Source organism: Rattus norvegicus, chromosome 5 (genome assembly GCF_036323735.1).
Source record: "Rattus norvegicus strain BN/NHsdMcwi chromosome 5, GRCr8, whole genome shotgun sequence".
Taxonomy (NCBI): Eukaryota; Metazoa; Chordata; class Mammalia; order Rodentia; family Muridae; genus Rattus; species Rattus norvegicus.
Genome location: NC_086023.1, coordinates 114,556,788 through 114,579,604, shown reverse-complemented (window position 1 = coordinate 114,579,604; position 22,817 = coordinate 114,556,788). Strand labels below are relative to the sequence as shown.

The 22,817-nt window shown below is 39.3% G+C and overlaps 2 protein-coding genes across 3 annotated transcripts in view; one reads left to right on the top strand and one right to left on the bottom strand.

The window, feature by feature from the left end:
- The window catches only part of Ift74 (intraflagellar transport 74), a 103,476-nt gene extending 99,977 nt beyond the window's left edge, over window positions 1-3,499 (bottom strand). The window contains exon 1 of the mRNA XM_017593367.3: window positions 3,367-3,499. The gene's annotated coding sequence lies outside the window, so the exon portion shown is untranslated. The remainder of the gene's footprint in view (window positions 1-3,366) is intronic.
- An 82-nt stretch (window positions 3,500-3,581) lies between these two features.
- The window catches only part of Plaa (phospholipase A2, activating protein), a 31,697-nt gene continuing 12,461 nt past the window's right edge, over window positions 3,582-22,817 (top strand). The window contains exons 1-9 of one of the 2 annotated variants that reach the window (NM_053866.3): window positions 3,582-3,843; window positions 11,670-11,863; window positions 14,437-14,537; window positions 14,623-14,743; window positions 15,484-15,651; window positions 16,130-16,265; window positions 18,585-18,754; window positions 19,039-19,196; window positions 19,900-20,119. In NM_053866.3, coding sequence (NP_446318.3) covers window positions 3,695-3,843; window positions 11,670-11,863; window positions 14,437-14,537; window positions 14,623-14,743; window positions 15,484-15,651; window positions 16,130-16,265; window positions 18,585-18,754; window positions 19,039-19,196; window positions 19,900-20,119 — 1,417 coding nt within the window. In that variant the 5' untranslated portion in view covers window positions 3,582-3,694. The remainder of the gene's footprint in view (window positions 3,844-11,669; window positions 11,864-14,436; window positions 14,538-14,622; window positions 14,744-15,483; window positions 15,652-16,129; window positions 16,266-18,584; window positions 18,755-19,038; window positions 19,197-19,899; window positions 20,120-22,817) is intronic. The other variant, XM_039109151.2, reaches the window with a different exon arrangement.

Here is a 22,817-nt window from a genome sequence, read left to right as displayed (position 1 = left end):
AAATGTAGAAGAAATCACTAGTTTTTAAGCCTTTGAGCCTTTAACATAGGATGTTACAATTAGAAGAAAAGAAGCTCCAAGAATTCATCTTAGTGTTAACAGGATGTACATTGAATGAACTGTTCTGTTCTTGCTATATGACTTTAAAATAGTTCAGTTGTTAACTAAATAATTAAGCCAATGAAAACAACTGCACACTCCCATGCTGTTGAAACATTAACTAGTAGAGCTGTCTTAAGCCCACGTGTTCTAGGAGTAAGACTAAAAAACATGTACCTGCTTCTTTAAAGTGTAAAGTCCCCGAGGAAGATCTGGCCACTTTTCATGTTCTTTAAAGTTCTATTTATTGAGGCTGGAGTGATAGCTCAGCTCTTGCTCTGGTTGCTTTTCCAGATGACTTAGATTTATTTCCAGACCTCACATGGTGTCTCACACCTGGTAACTCCAGTTCCAGGATATCTGATATCTTCTCTGGCCTCCACAGATACCACTCATGCAAGTGGTGCACCCACATGCAGGCAAAACATTCACATAAGAACATCAAGATAAATTTAAAATGAAAGATTCATTTTTTATGTGTAGGAATGCCTGCACATATGTTTGTGTATTGTGTCCATGTGGTGCCTGGAGAGGGCAGAAGAGGGTATTGGTTCCCTAGACCTGGACTTATAGATAAGCCCTGATGAGCCGATCATATGAGCCATGATGAGTGCTTGGAACCAAACTCAGGCTCTCTGGAAGCCAGTGCTTTTAACCACTGAGCCATCTCTCCAGCCCTCCATTTTTGATTTTGATTAGATTCTGGTTACTGTTGAGTTGAGCTTTAAAGTTAGGACTAAGTTTTTTTGTCTAATGAACTCTCTCCCCTCATCCCCATCAATGCAAATTCTTTACCTATGAGATGGATATTATATTCACTATTTTGTAGGACAACTATGAGAATGAAATGAGAAACTACATGAATTTTATTTTTTTAGTTGATATACTATAGTGGGAAAGGATCCACGAAGGACTTATTATATAGAAAGCAGTAAATCTGATGGTTAAGATTGATGATCAAGGGGTTGGGGATTTAGCTCAGTGGTAGAGCACTTGCCTAGCAAGCAGCGCAAGGCCCTGGGTTTGGTCCCCAGCTCCGAAAAAAAAGAAAGGAAAAAAAAAGATTGATGATCAAAGAAAGAATCTCATCAACCTCAGGGATTCCGTGGTCGCTCACTCCTATAATCACAACACTCAGGAGGCCGAGACAAGAAGATGGCTGTGAATTGCTCTCACAGCCAAGGCTAGTGTGAGACTGTTAAATAAAACACACCAGGGTTGCTGAGATACCCAAGTCGGTAAAGCTGCTTGCCACTTCACCAAGCCTGAGGGCCTGAGTTAAAACCTCAGAAACCATGGAGTAGAAAAAGAGAATGGGGCTGGAGAAGTGGCTCAATGGTTAAGAGCACTGACCGCTCTTCCAAAGGTCCTGAGTTCAATTCCCACCAATCACATGGTGGCTCACAGCCATCTGTAAATGAGATCTGATGCCCTCTTCTGGTGTGTCTGAGGACAGCTACAGTGTACTTACAATAAATAAATAAATAAATAAATAAATAAATAAATATTTTTTAAAAATTAAAAGGAAAACAAAACAAAGTAACAGCAACTACAAAAAAGACTGAAAAAAGTGAAATGTCCTAAAAAGTTTAATTTTGTAGAAATGATTGCTATACAAATATGTTACAACACCATGAACACTAAAATGGCAATAAATAAAACTGTATTGATCCAAAGAGGAATGAGGAAGATCCAGAAGAGATACGATATTGAACTATGACAGATGGAGTAAGATTCCAGTTTAATTGTGAGTGTGTCTGTGTGTTGAGGGGTATATGCATATGTGTGTGGTAAATGTATGTGTGAGCCATGTGTGGTGTGTGTGATGTATATAAGTAAGTGTGGGGTGTGTGTATGTGTGTGAGACATTTGTCCTGTGTGGTGTGTGTGTGTGTGGTGTTTTCTTAAAATAGGAATTCTTCCTGTAGTCAGGATGACCTAGCTATATAGGCTGTGCTTCAATCTCATGATCCTCCTGCATCAGCCTTCCATAGCATTAGTTTTTGTTTGTTTTAAGAATCTAGAAACACCAACTTCAAACATGGTATGTTCAGAGAATTTCAACATGACTGAGGTGAACATACATCTAAGGGAAATGACCTTAGTAAAATAAATTAGGGAAAGGTGAAAGGCCTTATATAACAGTGTATTCTTAAGAATGAAAAGCTACTGGGGCTGGAGAGATGGCTCAACGGTTAAAAGCACTAACTGCTCTTTGAGCACTCACTGAACTCTTTGAGTTCAATTCCCAGCAACCACAGGGTGGCTCATAATTATCTGTAATGGGAATCTGAATGCACTCTTCTGGTGTGTCTGAAGGCAGCAACAGTGTACTCACATACATGAAATGAATACATCTTTTTTAAAAAAAAGGAAAAAGAAAAGCTATTGGGGTTACTGAACAAAGGGAATAATATATTTCAGAGCTAAAGTCAAGACTAACTTACACACACAAAAACGAATCGTGATTTCAAGCCTAGAATGAGGGTTTTAACAAGAGTAAAGAAAAACCATACAAATTGGATTTGGCAACTTAACAAAGGTTTGTGGTGTGATGGATGCCGTGCAACAATACGGAAGGCTAACTTTACTACAATGTAGACTGACATTCTCAATGCAATATAGTGAGACAGCTAGCAACACCATCGGGGTTTGGCTAAAAATATGTATTCTCACCTGTAATTTCAGTGCTCAGAGATTGGAACAAGAAACCACTAGCTTGAGGTTAGCCTTAGTTACCCCAAGACCTTTTAAATAATTAAAGGCATTCTCTGCCCACCGTAGACCTTCTGAGCCAAACCTCGGGCAAACAGTGGTCACGTTAGGTAAGAATGGACCTGGACCTTCGTATTTATTTGCAAATTATGATACTGTAGGTAAGTACATAGAGGTAGCATGAGGTGAAAGCAAGTTGATTAAAAGTTCCCACTTTAGCTTCAGATTCAGATATTTTAAATGAAAAAAATCATTAATTGATGAAAATTTTAGGAGATTCTCCAGAGTCACGCAGAAAATAGGTCAACAAGCCGTGACATAAGTAAAACTAGCAATTTTGCTCTACTACTCTGAGTAGTCAATACAAGCACCTAGATTTAAAACATCCGGATTCAGCGCGCCGGCGAGCCACCCAGAACGCGCAGCATTGTGGGAGTTGTAGTTCCGATTTACCCCCTTAAACTACTACAGATCTTCGGTTGTTCTTTGAAAAGAACCGGGTTCTGACAGGACCCGGACCTCCGGCGCCTGGGGAGAATTTCCGAGTCTCACCGTCCCTTCTTCGTCCCGCGATCCAGGGCGCAGAAGGGGAGAAAGTTTCGGTCCGCGTTGCCTTGCAGCCCGACGCACACACTTTGCGTCACCGCGGGCTGCGGCGGATGATGAATTCCGGCGTGTATGTTAGGGTTGCTGTGTCACTCAGTCCACTCGGCGCGCCCCTTCCCCCGCGGTCCTTCCGTACCGGCTGACTGGCTCTTCCGGTCTCCGGCGCCCCTCTCTTGCAGGCGGGTCTCGGGCCGCATCCTGGCGCACGCCAGCTCGGGCCTGTGGACGAGTCTCGCGCTGTGCCGGGGAGCCGGGCTCCGGATCCACGCTGGCCATGGCGAGCGGTGCCGCCAGATACCGGCTGAGCTGCTCGCTCCCGGGCCACGAACTGGACGTGAGGGGCCTGGTGTGCTGCCTCTACCCACCGGGAGCCTTTGTGTCTGTGTCCCGGGATCGTACCACCCGCCTCTGGGCTCCAGACAGGTGAGCGCTGCAAGTCCTGCTGCCCTAGGATGGACCGCAGGCTTCCAGACACGTGGGAGTAGTGACCCTCCTTCCCTGAAGTGTATCTCTCTTCCTGGTGTCTGCACTGCTCCCGCCTCCCTGCCGATTCCCGAGCTTTGGCACTCCCGGCGCTGTCTGGGAAACCGACAAGATTTCGGAGGAATGAGCGTGGGATTGGAGGACCTGGCTTCCTGTCCTAACTTGGCCACTAACGGGCGGCTTGACCTTGGACGAGCATCTTAAAACACCTTTAGGGGCTTCAGCTTTGGCAGATAATCCATCAGGTTTCTTTTAGACTTTAGTATTTATTGCTGCTTGCACCCTCCTAGTTTCGGTGCTGTGAAGACATCTGGCTTGCTCCTCGCACCGATCTCAAGAGTTGCTATGTAGTCATCGCCCAGATTTAATTTGCGAAGACTATAATTCTCAGAAATTGCCTTGCAAAGAGTTAACACATGGTTTCTTTCCTCTTTTGGTTGTCCAGGTTATAGTCTGTTTGGGGAGGAGAGGATGAACCCCCTCAAATGTTTATTGTTGTGTAGGAATGTCCTATTTTCTTGAGGAGGAAAAATTACCATTGCTTTGAAGTCCTGTCTCCACCGCCCCACCACCACCAAAAGAGAAAAAGTTAACCAAAAAGTTAAAATCCAGCCCAAATCAATATCAGAGGTTGCGTGTAAAGCCCTGATTAGTCGAAAAATTTAAGGCAGTAAACGGATTTCAGTTTTCGGGAAGGTAAATTGAGCTGAGATGACGAGATACGTCAATTTATTTTTTAATATAGCGGGAAGAAAGACATCACTGACAGTTCGACAGGGTCTCATTGTTCACAGAATTTTCTTATAATCTCTTGGGAGAATACAGAATTAGGCCGGAAAAGACCTTCGTTGGAAGTTTTTTGTTTTTTTTTTTTAAATAGATATTGTGTGTGTGTGTGTGTGTGTGTGTGTGTGTGTAAGTAATCTCTTATCAGATTGAGTGAGCTGAACCTGGTGGAATGGGGGAACTTTGAAGTGGAAAAGCTGTAGTTGGAGGGGTAGGGTCCAGAGCGGCCGAAGATAAAGTAAGATGAGCACAGGTTCTGAAAGACCGGGTGTAGTTTTTATATGTAAAAACAAAGTCTCAAGCAGGGAGTGATTTGATGTCATTCAGTTGTTAAGAACTTGTTTTGTCCTAGGTAGAAAAGTCTTAAGGCAAAGCATGGAAATAGATTTGTTTGATGGCTTTTGCAGTGCAGCCAATGGATGGTGGTAGAGTAGAGTAGGAATATTACAGAGCAATCTGCTGTGTTGAATTGGGTATGACCTCACACAGTCTTCTTCCAACTATTAAGAGTCGAACATCCCAAACCACTTAGTAAGACTAGTAAACAACTTTTTATGTATTTGAGTATAATTATTAATAAAGACTGTATCTTTAAAACGGAGTCCTCATTCTCATTAAATAAACTTAAGAAATATCGGGGTCTAGCACATAGCTCACAGCTTAGCCTACATAAGACCCTGAATTCAGTACCCAAGAATTAAAATTGAATGCAGTAGATGCATATATCCACAAGGACAGAACATTGTGTTTAGGAGTACGTATTCTAAAGGATGACTGTTTTAGTAGTTAAATTCTGTCTTTAAGCTACATTCTGTAAGGCTGTTGTAAGTCGACAGTGGAATAACTTGAGTCATTGTTTTTACCTAGGAACTTTAGACTGAAATAATCTTCTATTTGAAAACTGGTTTTTCTTATTGATTTTTTTTTTTTTTTGTTCTTCAAATTGTGTTTACACGTTTTTTTCAATTAGCAGTAATCAGTATTTGCAGCTGAGACTGTTTGCCTGGCTCTTCTGGTTAGCGACTCAGTCACTCGGTGACTAGCCTCTGCGTTTCAGCAGTAGTTTTCGTGACATAAATGGAACTGGTGCACTGACGGTTTTTATCTCATGGTGTATTGAGTTCATGAAGGGCTGTACCATGTTGGGGATCAAACAGTACATGAAGTTTGTTTTCCCATGCCCATTGTTGATACGATCCTGGATGATAGTAAGTGAAGAGATGAACCAAGAATGGTGGGAGAATTTAGGAGGTAGAAAGAGCTGGATTTTAGGGTGGACTAAGCAGCTAGGTTTTAGCCAAAGTCCACTGAAAGAACCAAAAGGTGCAGTTTAGCAGAAAAAGCATTGACTTATGAACTAGACCAGCCAGCGTGCCATGGTTTCACACTGCTTCAGACCTCTTTAAATGTGCATCACACTAAATGGGATTCCACTGCTCTGTCACAAACTTCTGGGATGGGAGACATGAGGTATGGCTTCAGCACCTCTATCCTTTGTCTTCTTAAAGCTTCCCATATTTGAAGATACACTTTAAAACTCACAGCTTTATATTTTGCCTTTCTTGACTCAGCTAGGACAAAAGTGACTTCTCCCTCTGGTTCACACTGAATATCTTGGGTCCTAGATCAAGACAGTTCTATGGGGTTAGCTAGGAAAGCCAATTTCTTTTGGCGATATTTATGGGTTGATTTGTCTTAAAAGGAATTATCTGTTAGTTTCTGCTAGTTAATTCCACATTTGAAATTAGTGTTACCTGCTTTCTGTCCATCTCCATCTCCTTTGTCTGTTTTGCATGTTGACCTTGGCTTAGTTTGAGTAAATCAGTGTTTGTGACTAATTTTTTTCCCCCTCTGGTTTGGATTTCCATTTACTGAGTTTTCTGTGTATTTGTCTTAATTCTACTTCAAATTCTTTAAATTGACATTTAAAAACGTTGGATAATTTAAGGTTTCCTCTTTTAACAATGAAAGCTTTCTCACCTCTTACTGGAGCACGGGTAGTCCTAGTTAACTTTATTGTCACTTTCTTTAGACTGCTGCGATTTTTAAAGATGTATTCATTCTATCACTGTAATTGATATCAGACACACCAGAAGAGGGCATCAGATCGCATCACAGATGGTTGTGAGCCATCAGTGGTTGCTGGGATTTGAACTCAGGACTCCTGGAAGAGCCCAGCTTTTACTGTCTCCATTTTCTTCACCCCTTGGCTTCCTGGACCACATCTTCCAGGTGCTTCCTGAATGTAGTTTGTTAATAACAAAGGTGCTTCTTTCAGACCTGCAAGTTTGAAAACTTTCTTTTCTGTCTTCCTAGAGTCATGACACTTGTGGTTACACAATTCTAATCCTGAAGTAATTTTCCATCCAGATTTTGCAGCATTGCGCCATTGCTTTTATTGCTGTTAGGCTGTTGAGAAGTCTAAAGCCATCCTAATTTCTTTTTCCTGTTCTCTTCCTTTCCTCTCCCATGTGCACATTTTAAAAGGAGTCTGTTTTCATCCATTTTCCTGGATCATTAATTGGCTTTTGAATTTTGATAACATCTGCCCAGAACTTTCTCAAATTAGTCCGTTGTTTTCTTTCTCCATCTTTTGTGCCTTCTTTCTTAGGAACTACGTATTCAGATGCTGTTTGTTTTCTACACCTCTTTTCTCACCTGTGCTGCTTTCTAGTTGACTTGAATTTATGTCCTGAGTCATGGTTGCGGTGCCTTCCCGTGTCTCTAGGGTTGCAATGAGTACTGGTTTTTAATTTTTAAATTAAACTTTCTCCTTGGTGGTCTGCTTCCTCCAGAGTTTTGTTTTCCTATCTCACTGCTTGTTTGGGTCTTTGAGTTTCATGCTGGAAGTTTTCCCTTGATATCTGTTACTCTTTATTATGTGCTCAGTTCTGAGGATGAAGATCTACCAAGCTTCTGGGAAGCTATGTTCTTGGGTGGGGCTTGCTGGCTGAAAACTTTACTAAAGTAGCTATCTGGGGAGCTATTTTATTTTGCTGATTTGCCAACAGGATACCGGCCTGGCCTCTGGTGTTTTGTTTTTTATGCTCTTGGGCTGTGATATAAATGTCATTACACTCTAAGATTCAGTGATTCTTGTGTGTCTGTGCTGCTCTGCCTCCCTCCCCTCAAGACTTTTTCTAAAGCAAAAGTTTCAGATTTTCTTTTTTTTTTTTTTTTTTTTTTTTTGGTCTTTTTTTCGGAGCTGGGGACCGAACCCAGGGCCTTGTGCTTCCTAGGCAAGCGCTCTACCACTGAGCTAAATCCCCAGCCCCAAGTTTCAGATTTTCAAGAGGTACAAGAGGGTCATTGTCCCTCTGCTTTGCTTCTGTCTCCTCCACTAATGCTTGTTAAGTATTTTTGTCATTGACTTAAGAAGTACTTAATGCTTACCTTGTAAAATATTGTGATAGGAACTTGGGAAGGTACAAAGAAGAAATTGAGACCAAATTGTGGAACTAAGAACTTAATAGATCACTGTAAATAACCCAAATAAACAACTATGCTGGGAACTGCTAAAGGATACACATAGTTTTAAATAATACAGACTGTTATGCTGGGAGTAATACTACATGGCCACAGAGAATCATGTGTCTGAGCCAAGCTTGGACTGTGTTATATCACTGCTTCAAAACCAAACAAAGAGTCTTCAGTGGTTTTTGAGCCTTCTCTTGCCCTAGAGACATTTAAAAAAATGTTTATCTTAACCTTTTCCAAGCTTTTTTTTAAAGATGTATTTATTTATCTATTCTATATAAGTACACTGTAGCTGTCTTCAGACACTCCAGAAGAGGGCATCAGATCTCATTACAGATGGTTGTGAGCCACCTTGTGGTTGCTAGGAACTGAACTCCGGACCTCTGGAAGAGCAATTTCTTAACCACTGAGCCATCTCTCCGGTCCTGGTTTTAATTTCTTGGTACAAGATTTTGCCATGTAAACTAGGGTGACCTAGCCTACAATTTGCTGGAATCACAAGCATATGTCAGCATACCTGACATGCAATTTTATTAATATGTAATAATATATTTGACTTGGTACCTGTTTTTAACTAAAGATGATTGATTTAATATTTATATAGCTCCCCTTGCTTTTTTTGGTTTACCATTTACATGGGATATCTTTTTTCCAGTGTATTTGTGTTAGGGGGGCTAAACTGAAACTCTTGTGTGTAGACAGCACATATTTAGATCATGTTTCTAGGCATTCTGCCAATCTATCTTCTGATTAGAGCATTTATTCCATTGACATTTAAAGTGAATACATTGTATTACTGTTTTCTATATTAGAGGCTTTTTTTTTTATTTACATCTTCTGTTTAGTTGATTTTTGGGGAGTAACTGAAAACAATTCTTGGTGGGCAAATTCGATAGTATGAAATTAACTTGCTTTTGTCATCTGGAAGTTTCTTCATTTACCTCTTTTTTTTGAACAACAGTTGAACAACACATATCACTATTTGTTGATGGTGGGTTTTGTTTGGTGTATGTGTCTCAGTGTGTGTGTGTGCTTTGAATACATTGGCCCAGTGCCACCCACCTCCAGAATTAATTGTACAAGTGCACAGAGGAAATTGCCCAGAGCCTTTCACACATGCAAGATACCACACTTCCAGAGGTTTTGTTGTCACTTTGCTTTGTTTTTAACAGGAGATTTCCTTAGTATCATTTTGTGAGTAAGGTTTGTGGGTGTGTGGAAGCTAGAGGCGGATGATGATGATTTCTTCAATCACTGTCCACAGTTTTTGAGACGAATGTCTCCCACCGCATCTGGGGCTCATCTGTTTAGTTTGGCTGGTCAATTGAGCTCTAGGGGGCTGTCTGATTGAGCTTCTTTCTCGGTTGCTGAGGTTACAGACCCAGGCTACTGCCTGGCTTTGCATGAACGCTGAGGATCCAGACTTGGTGACCTCAGTGCTGGTTGCACAGCAGATACTGTATCGCTTTATCAGCGGAGGCATCTCTCTGTTTCTAAGCCTGGAATCTGAACAATTCTTTTTAAAAATATTTCATTTTACTTATTGTATATGTATGGGAAGGTACACTCTCCACTCTGGAGGGCAGAACAACTTGCAACAGTCAGTGTTCTCTACTGTATGGGCCTGAGTGAATGAACTCCAGCACCAGTACTTACCGAGCTGTCTCTTAGGATGCCTGTTTTAGATGGTTTTTGACTAGTAGGCCTGCCATTTGGCCTTTTGGTCTTTTTCAGGAATCACTTGTAGTGATTTATTTTGCTTCTTTGATGAGACCAGAGTTTGTTGGTGGTTTGTTGTTTAGTGTCCTTGTGTCAGATCCCAGCATGGTGGGTATACTTGATGTGTACACTTCGATCTTTTCTCACCTGTGTTTTTCCTCAGCCTGCACGTTCAGTTCTAGCATCCCTATATATGCAGTTGGCTTTTGAATATCCTTATTTTAAGGTGGTTTGTCTTTTGAGACAGCCTCTACCTGTGTAATCAAAGCTGTCTTTGAACTAAATCCTGTGAGTATTGGGATGGCAGACATATACTACCACACCTGACTAGTAGTATCTTGGATTTTATTGCTGGCTTTCCAAAGTAGGTAAAGAGAATGCTGAAGGGGCAAAGTGACTGTCAATCCCTTAAACTTCTTGTAAACCACAAGTTGGAGAGGCAGTTTGCATCACAACAGTGGCCACCTATTTTTGAATAGCAGACCATGATCAGAGAACTGATCTCTGCTGTGTGGAGGACAGGATGCTTTATGCACACTTTGACTTCTGCTTCCGTGTGCAGTCGGTCTACTATAGGAATATGTGGAAGATCACCCACTATGGAGTTAGAGGCTAACAGATCGGTAGCTACTACTGTTCCAATTGCTAAAATTAACTAAAATTAGCTTCAGTAAGCTAGATATGTGGTGTATATACGCTCTGGGTTTGACTACCAGTGCACTTGCTGTCTAAATGGTGAAAAACATTCCTGGTTCTTCCTTCCAGCTAGCATTTTCACAGGGGCCTCTGCGGTTTTTGTCCTTTTAGGAAGAGGACTGATTGGTAAATTGATTCTCCTCTTAACCTGCTGCCAGTGTAGAAGTCATTTTCCACAGGTCTGCTAGGCCTTTACTACTACTTCACAGCTGTTTTGACAGTATTGAAAATTATATTTTTACCCTTCTACACCCTGCAGTGCTTTTATTGAACCACAAAGTGCACTGCAGTTAGAGTTAAATGACTGGTTCACGCGCTGTGGGACAGAAACAAGACTGTTGAGTTCTTGTTGAGGAGTTTGGTCTTGTTCTGTGCACGTGCCTTAGATGTTCACCTAGATTGTAACCTCTTATTGCTAGAGATGTAACTGCATGGGCCTCCTAGTTACTAGCTTATTTTCTACGTAGTATATGGTATCCTTGTTTGATTTACTTAAGGCAGGGATGCTAAAAGATTGATATATGTGAGAAGTGGGCAGTCGTTTGTAATCTAAGATACTTATTAATGTATTGTGCTTCCCCAAATAATGCATTGGTTTCTCATTTTTATTGCTTACCGAAAATGATTGCCATTCTTGGTCAGATTCATCTATTACACTACACTAAAGGGTAGTAAGGTAATACTTCATTGAGCAAATTTACTTTACTGACAGTGGATTTCATTGTCTTAATTTTTGTTTCAGTTCCTCAAAGATTTCGTAGAGCAGCCATGCCTGATAAGTAGAAAGGTGGTGGGGAATGAGAAAAGGGCACTTGCAATGTCCATCCTCCTCCCTTTACCTTCTTGTTTTTCTTGTTAATCAATGTACTCTTACTGAAAAATCACAAAAGATTTTTCCCAATCTGATATATAATCCCTTGCCCATGCAATATAGCTATTTAATGTTTAGTTAAAAACAGTATGTTCTTTGAATGGTATGTATTCTTACAGGTCAACCTTCGTACTGAGTAGTAATGAATATATTATGTTTAATGTCTTAGGGTAAGCAGGGGGCAAGTGTGTTTGTATTAATGATCCCCTCTTTACAGTCCTAACAGGGGCTTTACAGAAATGCACTGTATGAGCGGCCACTCTAATTTTGTGTCTTGTGTGTGCATCATACCCTCAAGTGACATATATCCTCATGGACTAATTGCCACTGGAGGAAATGACCACAATATTTGCATTTTCTCGCTGGACAGTCCGATGCCACTTTATATTTTAAAGGGTCACAAAGATACTGGTAAGTATAACGAGATGGTGTTTTTGTATTTGAAGTAGTTTCGCTACTTTGAATTTCAATCCAGTTTTTTCTTCCTCATATTTTTAGCTATATTTGTTAGTGGAAATCTTTTTGGACCATCTGAGTTCTGTAAATTTTATGTTATAAATTTACTTGCACTTTTAGATACTGGTATATTCAAGTAGTTTTTCCTTTTTTGTTCCGGGCTCTGGTTGTTTTAGGGATCTGATATTATTAAAGGGAAAGTACTTCAAAAATATCATAGCTCATTTTTATAAAATAATGTGCCAAATCAATGTGGTCATGTATATTTATTTTTATTGTTTTAAGATTTTTTTTTACTCTTAATTATGTGTGAGTTTCTGTGTGTGTATATATACCTGTGATGGAGATCAGAGGCAACAACACTTCTGGAACTGGGGCTCTAGGTTGTTGTGAACCACTAGATACCAGTCTGGGGGCCGAACCCAGGACCTCTGGGAAAACAGTATGCACTCTTAATAACAGAGGCATCTCACAGCCCTATACTTACTTTGTATAGTATGTGTAGAAGTTTGGGACATGATTTATAAACACTTAAAATTGATTCTTGTAAAGAGTGAAGATGTTTGTGTATATGTACTGCATTTTAAATGCAGAATGATAGAGTTTTTTTTTTATTTTGGAAAGTTTTAAATGTATACAAATTATAGACTTGGTATTTTATAGTGAGTCATAAATATGTGTACTATTCATGAGAGTAAATAGTATAAAAATCTCCATGAATTTACATAGCTTTAAGGAGTATCAGTGGCTTATATTATTTAATTTTCTTACCCTACCATGGTATTTTTTTTTTCTTTCTTTTTTTCGGAGCTGGGGACCGAACCCAGAGCCTTGCGGTTGCTAGGCAAGCGCTCTACCACTGAGCTAAATCCCCAACCCCTTAAAATGAAATTCTTGATTTTTTTTTTCTGTACTTCAATAGGTAGCTTTGCAAACTTTTTCTGTAAAGTGTTAGTTATTAAATGTTTTAGGCTTTTTAGATTTATATGGCTATTATAACTCCTCAATTCGCACAAAAACATAAATCAAAATGTCCATTTTTCAGTAAATCTTTAGGGCTTCTCACCTGATAGGTAAGCATTCATCTGTGATCTGTATTAATTGTCCAAAGTACTCTTGGACTCTTGGTACATGTATGTAATATAGGAAGACCTTCAACTTGTTATCTTCCTGCATTAGCCTCCAGGGTAGCTGAGTTTATAAGCTTATGCCACCAGGTCCAATGAATAATCTTTTATTTATGGACACTTGAAATGTGTATTTCATGTAGCTTTTACATACCACCGAAGATAGTTTTAATATCCTCATGTCACTTAGGGTAAAATTGTTTGGCTTTTGTGGGTTGTGAAACAAATGGTTTGTATGTATTAATTTGCTGGGTTTTTTTTCTCCTACTAAACAAAGACTCTGGGGACAGGGAGGGACAACCTTAGGTGATGTTCCTCTACTGCTGTCCACTTTTTTTTTTTTTTTTTTTTTGGCTTGGGCCAGGTGTGGCATCCTTTACTCCTAGCACTTTTGAGGTAGAAGTTGTTTGGGGCCAGCCAGGACTAGCTACATAAAACTACTTAGTAGTATGCCTGGCAGATGTGTGCCACAGCACATACAATGTCAGAGGATAACACTTGGGAATCAGTTCTCTTCCTTCTCCTTGTGAGATCCAGTGATGGCACTAATGTTTTCTGGCCTGTATACTACAAATGTCTCTAATAGAACCCTCTATCTACCCTCACCTTTTTAGCTTTGAGAGAAGGACTCCCATAGCCTGATGCTTGCCAAGTTTGCTAAGCTGCTGGGCCAGATAGCCTGAGGGATCTGCCAGTTTTCACATCCCTGGCACTGGGATTATAAGCACGTACCGTACTACTCCCCTTGGCATTTTTATATAGGTTTTGCAGCTTGAACTCAGTTCTTTGTGCTTCCTTGTAAGGGAAACACTTTCCCATCTGGCCCTTCTCCCTAACCCCAACTTTTTTTTCCTAAAAGGAATCCATATTATTATAATTAGACATTCTTACTATGAGTTATCTAATGAGTATTTACAGTTGCCGAGCTGACTCAACTCTTTTATGCTTTGAATCTGGCCTTGATGAGGTTCATTTGCTAGTTCTTACCTGACTTCCATGAAGACTGGGTAGCTCACAGCTGCCTGTAACTCCAGTTCCCAGGGTATCTAGTGCCTCTTTTCATCCTTACAGGCACCTGCGCACATGTGCACATGCCTACACAGGCATATACATATAAATGAAAATAAGAATAAATTATAAAACAAAGTATCTCAAAACACTTGGACTCTTGTGGCCACACGGCTTATAAATGGCTCAGCGAGGCCTTGTCCCTAGACATTCTGGCACCAAAGCTTGTAATCTTGATCTCTGTGTTCCTTTGCAGCTCCACTGAATAGAACTTTATTGGCTAAGAAATCATCACTTCACAGATTTACTTAAAATTTTTATTACTTCAAAAGATTGCCAGGTTGAACATTTGTTCACATAAAAATGTACTAACTAATCATTTTCCCCCCTTAGTTTGTAGTCTTTCTTCTGGAAAATTTGGGACATTACTTAGTGGCTCATGGGACACCACTGCTAAAGTCTGGCTGAATGACAAATGCATGATGACATTACAGGTATTGTTTCTGTGTGAATATTTTAGATAATAAATGAAAATGAAGATTCTATGGCATCTTGAGTTGGTACCTGTTTTACTTACAGGGTCACACAGCTGCAGTATGGGCAGTAAAGATTTTACCTGAACAGGGCTTAATGTTAACTGGATCAGCAGACAAAACAATTAAACTATGGAAGGCCGGAAGATGTGAGAGGACTTTTTCAGGTAATGTCAGGGTTAACTTTAATAAATAATATGCTTCCTACCTGCTCAATCATTTCTTCAAAAGTTTAAAAGCTGAAAAGTGATAATTAAAAAAACTCAGTATAATTGAAGCCATTTGAGTGAGTCTGATTTTTGTGTATCTTGTAATGTATGTGACTTTTGGTATGGAGTTACACTCGAGCATTTTGATTCAGTGAAGAATATATTATCTGATCATTTACTTATTTATGTAGTAGCTTTGGGATTTGAAACAATACCCTTAACTACAAGCTTTCCTGCTGAACTACGCCATCAGCCTTCGTACTGTCTGGTAGGAGGGCCACACTCGTTTTTATTTCTTTGTAGGCCATTAATATCTGAGTGAGTTTTACTGGTTTTCCTCTTTATTTATTCCTTAAAGGTTAAAGTTGTAGTGTGGCACATGCCTTTAATCTCAGTGCTAATGAGGGTGGATCCAGCAGGTGTAAAAGTAGGAGGTCAAGCCGGGTCTACCTATCTTGAGAGTTTAGGAAATCATGTTAAGAAGATGGAAAAAGTGTACAATAATTATCCAAGACTCGAGATTAAAAAATATTTCTAAATGGCCTAGTTAACAGACCACCTTCTACAGGAGAAAATTAATTTCTTTAACTTGAAAATTTAGATTTTACTACTTCTCTAAGTTTTATGGTGTTAGTAGCTGCATAGTGTAATCAACCAAGCTGTGCATTCTATTGATTTGTATTCTTTTTTAAATCTAGGGCATGAAGACTGTGTAAGAGGTTTGGCAATTTTGAGTGAAACAGAATTTCTTTCCTGTGCAAATGATGCTAGTATTAGAAGGTGGCAGATTACTGGCGAGTGTCTTGGAGTATACTACGGACATACAAATTATATTTATAGCATATCTGTCTTTCCAAATTGTAGAGGTAAGATTACCTTATGCTGTATATTTAAATCTTTGCTGTTGCATTCTTTTACTACCTTCATATTATTTCAGAGTAGATGTCTATATTATTAAAAAGGCTCTTGAGTGATTGAGGAAAGACTTTGTATAAATTAATTGGTCCAAAGAATAGAATGTACAGTGTGAAATGAATTAAAAACATGATTTTGAAGTTGTAACAAGTTATAAAATCTAAAATTAATTTTAACCCCCACTGATTGCTCTCCCAGAGGTCCTGAGTTCATTCCCAGCAACCACATGGTGGCTCAGAACCATCTGTAATGGGATCTGATGCCCTCTTCTGGTGTGTCTGAAGACAGCTACAGTTTACTTATATACATAAAAAAAATCTTTAAAACTTTTTTAAAATTAGTCAGTTTACATATAAAGAAAAACATTGTTTATAAATATACTCTATTTTATCCAAACAAATTCTTTTCTTTTGTTTTCATGAATTTTAGATTTTGTGACAACTGCAGAAGACAGATCTCTAAGAATATGGAAACATGGTGAATGTGCCCAAACAATCCGACTTCCAGCTCAGTCTATATGGTGCTGCTGCGTACTGGACAATGGTGACATTGTGGTTGGTGCGAGGTATTTATATTCTAGTCAGTCCATACACTTTCTGTGTCTAGGTGGTTGGTAGGTATTGAGTATGCAGAGGTAAACCATAGACGTTTCAGGTGAATTGGAGGATTGCTTGCACATCTTTGTTATCAAGTAAAATAGCAATAATAGGAATTTTCCAGGGAGGGAGAATTAAAAAAAAAAGAATTTTCAAAGTACTGGTGCTTTACTTTGTGGGATAGTATTATATTATAAATTATATAGTGGAAACACTGAGTACCAAAGAAGTTAGAAAAACAGAGATCTGTATGGAAAAACTTTCTGGAGAAATTTAATTGGATTTTGAAAGTTGAGTAATGGAAATTAGGAATTCTAGTAAATGAAATAACGTAAGTTCCCTTTAGACGTGAATATTCTGTGTTCAGATTAGGGGAATACTGGATTAAGGTTGGGGTATAGTGAAAGATTGGCTTACCCTTGGCTAAAATTCGAGCTAGGTCTTTTTTTAGATTTGATGCTTCGTGTTAAAGGATTGTAGCTCTTGACTAAGATATGATCAGATTTAAGTGGAATGCAGATTGGGTTCAACTAGAGGTAACACTGACCTCACAATACTAATGGATAAATGAATGAGAGACTTAAGAGGAAAACAGAAAAGGATACAGCTTAAAACAATCGTTTGAGGTAATCCCTATTAATAAAAATAGAAAAGTGGGAGGATTAAATTGGTCTTAGTGTCATAAAGAAGGTGATGCTTTGGCTTAAGACTCACTGACCTGAGTAGTGTCTTGCCACACTGCCAGTGGGTCCTGAGTAGTCGGTTTGAGATCTGGTATAAGGCTGATACTGAAGACTTACACAGAACTTTGTTGGACAAGTATAGAAGAGAGATGGAGACTAGCAGCTGAGTCTTGTGAAATACTCTGGTCAGTAGGTTAAAAAACCACAAAAACCCACGGAGTCTGGATGTGAGAGCTCAAGGAGATGGAAAAGAAGCCTGGAGGGAGCTTCCTGTCAGTGTCATGAAATGCTAAGTGGTCCAAGAAGTGAGAGGCAGAAGAGCAGCGACTTCATTTTGAAAGATGGACTGCCTAGTACTGCTGTCACATTTTAGTGGAGAATTCTATGGCAAAAGTAAAGGAAATAAAGGGATATTTGATGAGGAAGAGATTGTGAACTAGACGTTGAGAGCAAGAAGAAGAGGTGACAGCTCTGGGGCAGAGGTTTAGTAGGCCTCTTACTTATAGTTGTGGCAGGGATTCACTTGTTGATATAGGTATATTTCACATGAAGTTGGGAACCATCAAAGAAATATAAGCCAACTGAGAAACTGAATGGGATATTAATATAAAGTTAAGAAATGAAGTATTCAGGGTTGGGGATTTAGCTCAGTGGTAGAGCGCTTGCCTAGCAAGCACAAGGCCCTGGGTTCGGTCCCCAGCTCTGAAAAAAAGAAAAAAGAAAAAAAAAAGAAATGAAATGAAGTATTCTGTAGACTTCAGTAGAATTAATGCAATTTAAACGAGCTAACATGACTCCCACACTTCAAAATCAGAATTAAGAAAATGTAGTCTAGTTATAAGACTAAATTATTTCCTTGGGAATATAGACTGAGGACTATATTTCGGTAATCGTGGAGTTGTACTTTTCTTTGAGGTTATTTGATCGTATTGAGCACATGCTCTTTGATAAGACTAGGTTGGGTCTCTGAACCATTTTGTAAAGCAAACTGGCCCAATAACCCATTTTTGTTGATTTTTGATTGTTTTAGTTTTGTGCTTCCAAGATAGGGTCTTCCTATGAGACTTAGGCTCATTATACATTCCCCAGTGCCTAGCCAGTCCTTTTTGATAGTGTATATTGACTATGTGATAGTGATTTTAAAAAGTAAATGCTGTATTTCTAAATTATTATAGTAAATACTTAACATAAAATTGAAAATTGTGCTGGACACAGTGACGCTTGTAGTCTCAGCACTTGAGAGATGGAGGTGGGGAAATCACATTTAAGGCTGGCCATGGCTCTGTACTAATACCTGTCTCAGAAAAACCAAATGCTAGGGTATAACTCAGTGGGAGGCACCAGCCTAATGGATACAAGGTTTTGGTGTGTTTAGTCACTGGCAATTTTTTTTTAAAAAATTGAAAATTGCATTTTAATGTATTTCTCTCTTTTTTGCCAGCAACTTTTTTAAATAGCTGAAATAATAATGTCATAGTCAGCTAACTTCTCCACAGTACATAGTGGTATTTTTTTATATTCAAGCTGATAGTTTTCTTTTTATTCACATCAGAGATTGTTAATAAACTGTGGCAATGACCTAACGTTAGTCTGCTTTTCTTGTAGTGATGGTATTATTAGAGTGTTTACAGAGGCAGACGAGCGGACAGCCAGTGCTGAGGAAATCAAGGCTTTTGAGAGAGAGCTCTCTCAGGCAACTATAGACTCCAAAACTGGCGACTTGGGGGACATTAATGCTGAGCAGCTTCCTGGGAGGGAACATCTGAATGAGCCAGGTAACTCTTTGTTATAGTGCAACTATCGTTAAAAATGCCACCACACTGCCTTTTGGAATACCTAAGTAATAAGGGAAAATGTGGTGCCCATGTTCCAGCTCTTCTCAGTGACAGATGCTGACACTGGAGGATTAGTACCACCACACATCCCTGATGAGAGAAGCCGTGTTCTTCATCCATTAAAAACTTGGAATCATCCATAAAAAGCATGTTAAAATGTGTCTAAGTGTTTTTGCATTTTACTCTACTAGGCAACCTTTAACTCTCAAAATGTTTGTTTTAAGGTACTAGAGAAGGACAGACTCGTCTAATCAGAGATGGAGAGAGAGTTGAAGCCTATCAATGGAGTGTTAGTGATGGCAGGTGGATAAAAATTGGTGATGTTGTTGGCTCATCTGGTGCTAATCAGCAAACATCTGGAAAAGTTTTATATGAAGGGAAAGTATGTCTACTTTTGCTTTCTAATTATTTTATGCTATACAGAAAATTAGAAGTTTTCTCTGCTAATAAAATTTTCTTTGGTATTTTGACATATAAAAATAAGTTGTAAGAAAATTACTTTTTGTCTAAAAATAGATTTAAAATATATACCATATATAATTAAAGTATTATATATATCTATATATAATCTTTCTGTGTAGAGGAAGCTATATGTGACAAATTAGCCATTACCATCTTTTAGAATTTCCCATACAAAACTGCTTCCAGCCATTTTGGATTGAGAGTTTCTTCCATTTCATGCTTAATGCCTGTCTCTGCTAAACTCGGGAAGACATGGGGACACTACAGGACTGTCCTTATAATGCCAGTGTGTCTTGGTTAGTGGGGCACCCTAACAGCTGATAATTTTAACCGTGAGATCAAGCATTTGGGAACCATTGTTTGGACCTAGTATTAATAAGTAGTTATGGTCTATTCCCACCTCAACTGTTACCTGCTTCACTTGTAACGAAACACTAATTCTCCAGCATATGCACACTTTGGTTCCTTATCTGCCCCTCCCCCCCCCAAGCCTTTATCATTGCATTTTAGAGAAAGGTTTTAAATCTAAATGGTTAAATAAAAAAAAAATAGCATCTGTGTTTGGATATGTTGAAGACATACATAACAGGTCAATTGTCTTTTATTTTCTGTTTCCATGACAGGAATTTGATTATGTTTTCTCCATCGATGTGAATGAAGGCGGACCATCATATAAATTACCATATAATGTCAGTGACGACCCCTGGCTGGTTGCATACAACTTCTTGCAGAAAAATGATTTGAATCCCATGTTTTTGGATCAGGTGGCTAAATTTATTATTGATAACACAAAAGGTCAAACACTGGGACTTGGAAATACCAGTTTTTCAGACCCATTTACAGGTAGGTTTGGACTTGTATTAAGTCTTATGTATTAAAATTAGGATTGGGGATTGTGTGTGTGTGGTATTTGTTTTAGTGGAGATTTTCACCAATGCTATAACCTAGTCCTTGCTAATTTTTCTCATTTTCTAGTGGTTATGTTATATTTTTAAATAAAAACTAGAATAGGCAGAGTTTTACTTCATATTCTGATTCTCAATGTATACACCGTTTATATTTTAAAGAAACAATTATAAAATTACTTTCTGTCCAGAGAGATGGCTCAGTGGTTAAGAGCACTGACTATTCTTCCAGAGAACCTGGGTTTAATTCTGGCACCTACATGGTGGCTTGCAACCATCTGCTGTGCTATCCAGTGCCAGGGAGCCTGATGCCTTCTTCTAACCTCCTTGGGCACCAGCATGCACATAGTATACAGATATACATACTTTCAGACAAAACACCCATACACATAAAATTAAAAAATTAAATTGCTATCTTTTGAAGTTGTCTTCATTAGGATCTTATTGCTGTGAACAGACACCATGACCAGTGTAAGTTTTATAAAGGGCAATATTTAATTGGGGCCGGCTTACAGGTTGAGAGGTTCAGTCCATTGTCATCATGGAGGGAAGCATGGCAGCATCCAGGCAGGCATGGTGCAGGAGGAGCTGAGTTCTACATCTTCACCCGAAGGAAGCCAGGAACAGACTCAGCATCCTAGAAGGAGCTAGGAGGAGGGTCTCCAAGCTCATCCCACAGTGACACACTTCCTCCAACAAGGCCACCTTCTAATAGTGGCACTCCGTGGGCCAAGCATATGCAAACCATCACAGAAATATAGCTTTGTGGGGCTAGGAAGATGGGTAAGTGGTTAGGAATGTTTACTGCTCTTGCAGAGGACTTGAGTTTGGTTCCCAGCACCTTCATCAGGCATCACAACTGCCTATAACTCCAGTTCTAAAGAATTTTAATACCCTCTTTTGAACTCTGCAGGCGCAGTACACATGTACATATCATCATTACATACAGCTATATACATAACTAACAATAAATTTGTATGTGTGCGGGGGGTAGACAGATGGCTAGTGATTGTTATTGCAGCGTGCCCAGCTTGTGTTCCCAGTACCCACACAGTGGCTTACTACCCTCTGTAACTACAGTTCCAGTGATTCAGTGCTCTCTTCTGATATCTACAAGTATTCTGATGTCCATAGGTTTAGGACACACATGAAATACACATACATACATTGAGGCAAACACTCATACACTTAGAATAAAAAGAAATAAATCTAAAATAACCTCCCAATAATTAAATCAGTGGAGTTTTCATATTTTATTTTGTTCATTTTTATGGACATGCGTACGACATGTGGAGGTCAGAAGAAAACTTTCAGGGGTTGCTTCTTGCTTCTCTCCCACCATGTAGTTCCTGAGGACCAAACATGGGTTACTAGGCTTGCTAGCAAGGTGCTCTCTGAGCCATCTCACCAGTGCTGTTTTGTAAAGAATGTGTATCATGGTTGTCTTTGTTACTTTCCTATTGCTGTGATAAGATGCTGGGACTAAGGCAACTTATAAAAGAAAGTGTCTCTTTGGGGCTTACAGTTTCATGGTTAAATTCCACGACCATCATGGTGGGCAGACATGGTGACAGGCAGACAGGCAGGCATGGCATGGCATGGTGTTGGAGCAGTAGGCATGGCGTTGGAGCAGTAGTTGGTAGATCACATCTTAAGATATAACCTGGGGTTTGCTGGACTTTCTGAAAGCTCAAAGCCTGCCCCTACTGACACACACCTCCAACAAGGCCATACTTCCTAATTCTTCCCAAACAATTCCAGAAGCTGGGGACCGAGTATTCAAATATATGAACCTATGGGCGCTACTCTATTTCAAACCACCACAATGGTAAACAAATTAATGTTTTTATATGAGGTTAAATTAGACGTACATCAACTCTAGGACAGAGTGTGAACAAATGATTTGTATTCCATTGCCTGTAATTTAACATGTTATCTATAACAAAAATATCATCAATGGGATTAGGAATCGAAATTATAATCCAAGGAGTATTACTATAAGTACATTGAGGTACTGAAGAAACAGATTGTCTTGTCTCCTCTTTGGACAAGGCTTCCTCTAAAATTTTAAAATAGATACTTAGAGTTAAGGTCTTCGTTTTTGGGGATGTGTGTATATGTGTCACTAAATGTGTTAGAGTTGAGATGTAAGTTAGGGAGGGCCTTGTACATTCCTTTCTCAGTCTTCTGTTCTTATTTCTTACCCTTGTTTTTCCTGTGTGTTTAGTTTTTTGGTTTTTTTTGTTTGTTTTTTTTTTTTTTGTTTTGTTTTTTAATAAAAATTCATGTTCCCCTACTCTTTCAAATTCTATACTAAATGTCATGGTTTTGAATATGCTTGGTCTAGGGACTGGTAGTATTTGGAGGTGTGGCCTTGTTGGAATAGGTTTGTCACTGTGGGCAAGACCATCATCCTAGCTGCTTGGAAGTCAGTCTTCCACTAGCAGCCTTCCGATGAAGATGTAGAACTCTCAGCTCTGCCTGCACCATGCCTGCCTCTTAGTAATAATGGATTGATGAACCTTTGAACCTATAAGCCAGCCCCAGTTAAATGTTGTCCTTATAAGAGTTGCCTTGGTCATAGTGTCTGTTCACAGCAGTAAAACCCTAGCTAAGACAGATCTGGCCCCTTTTTC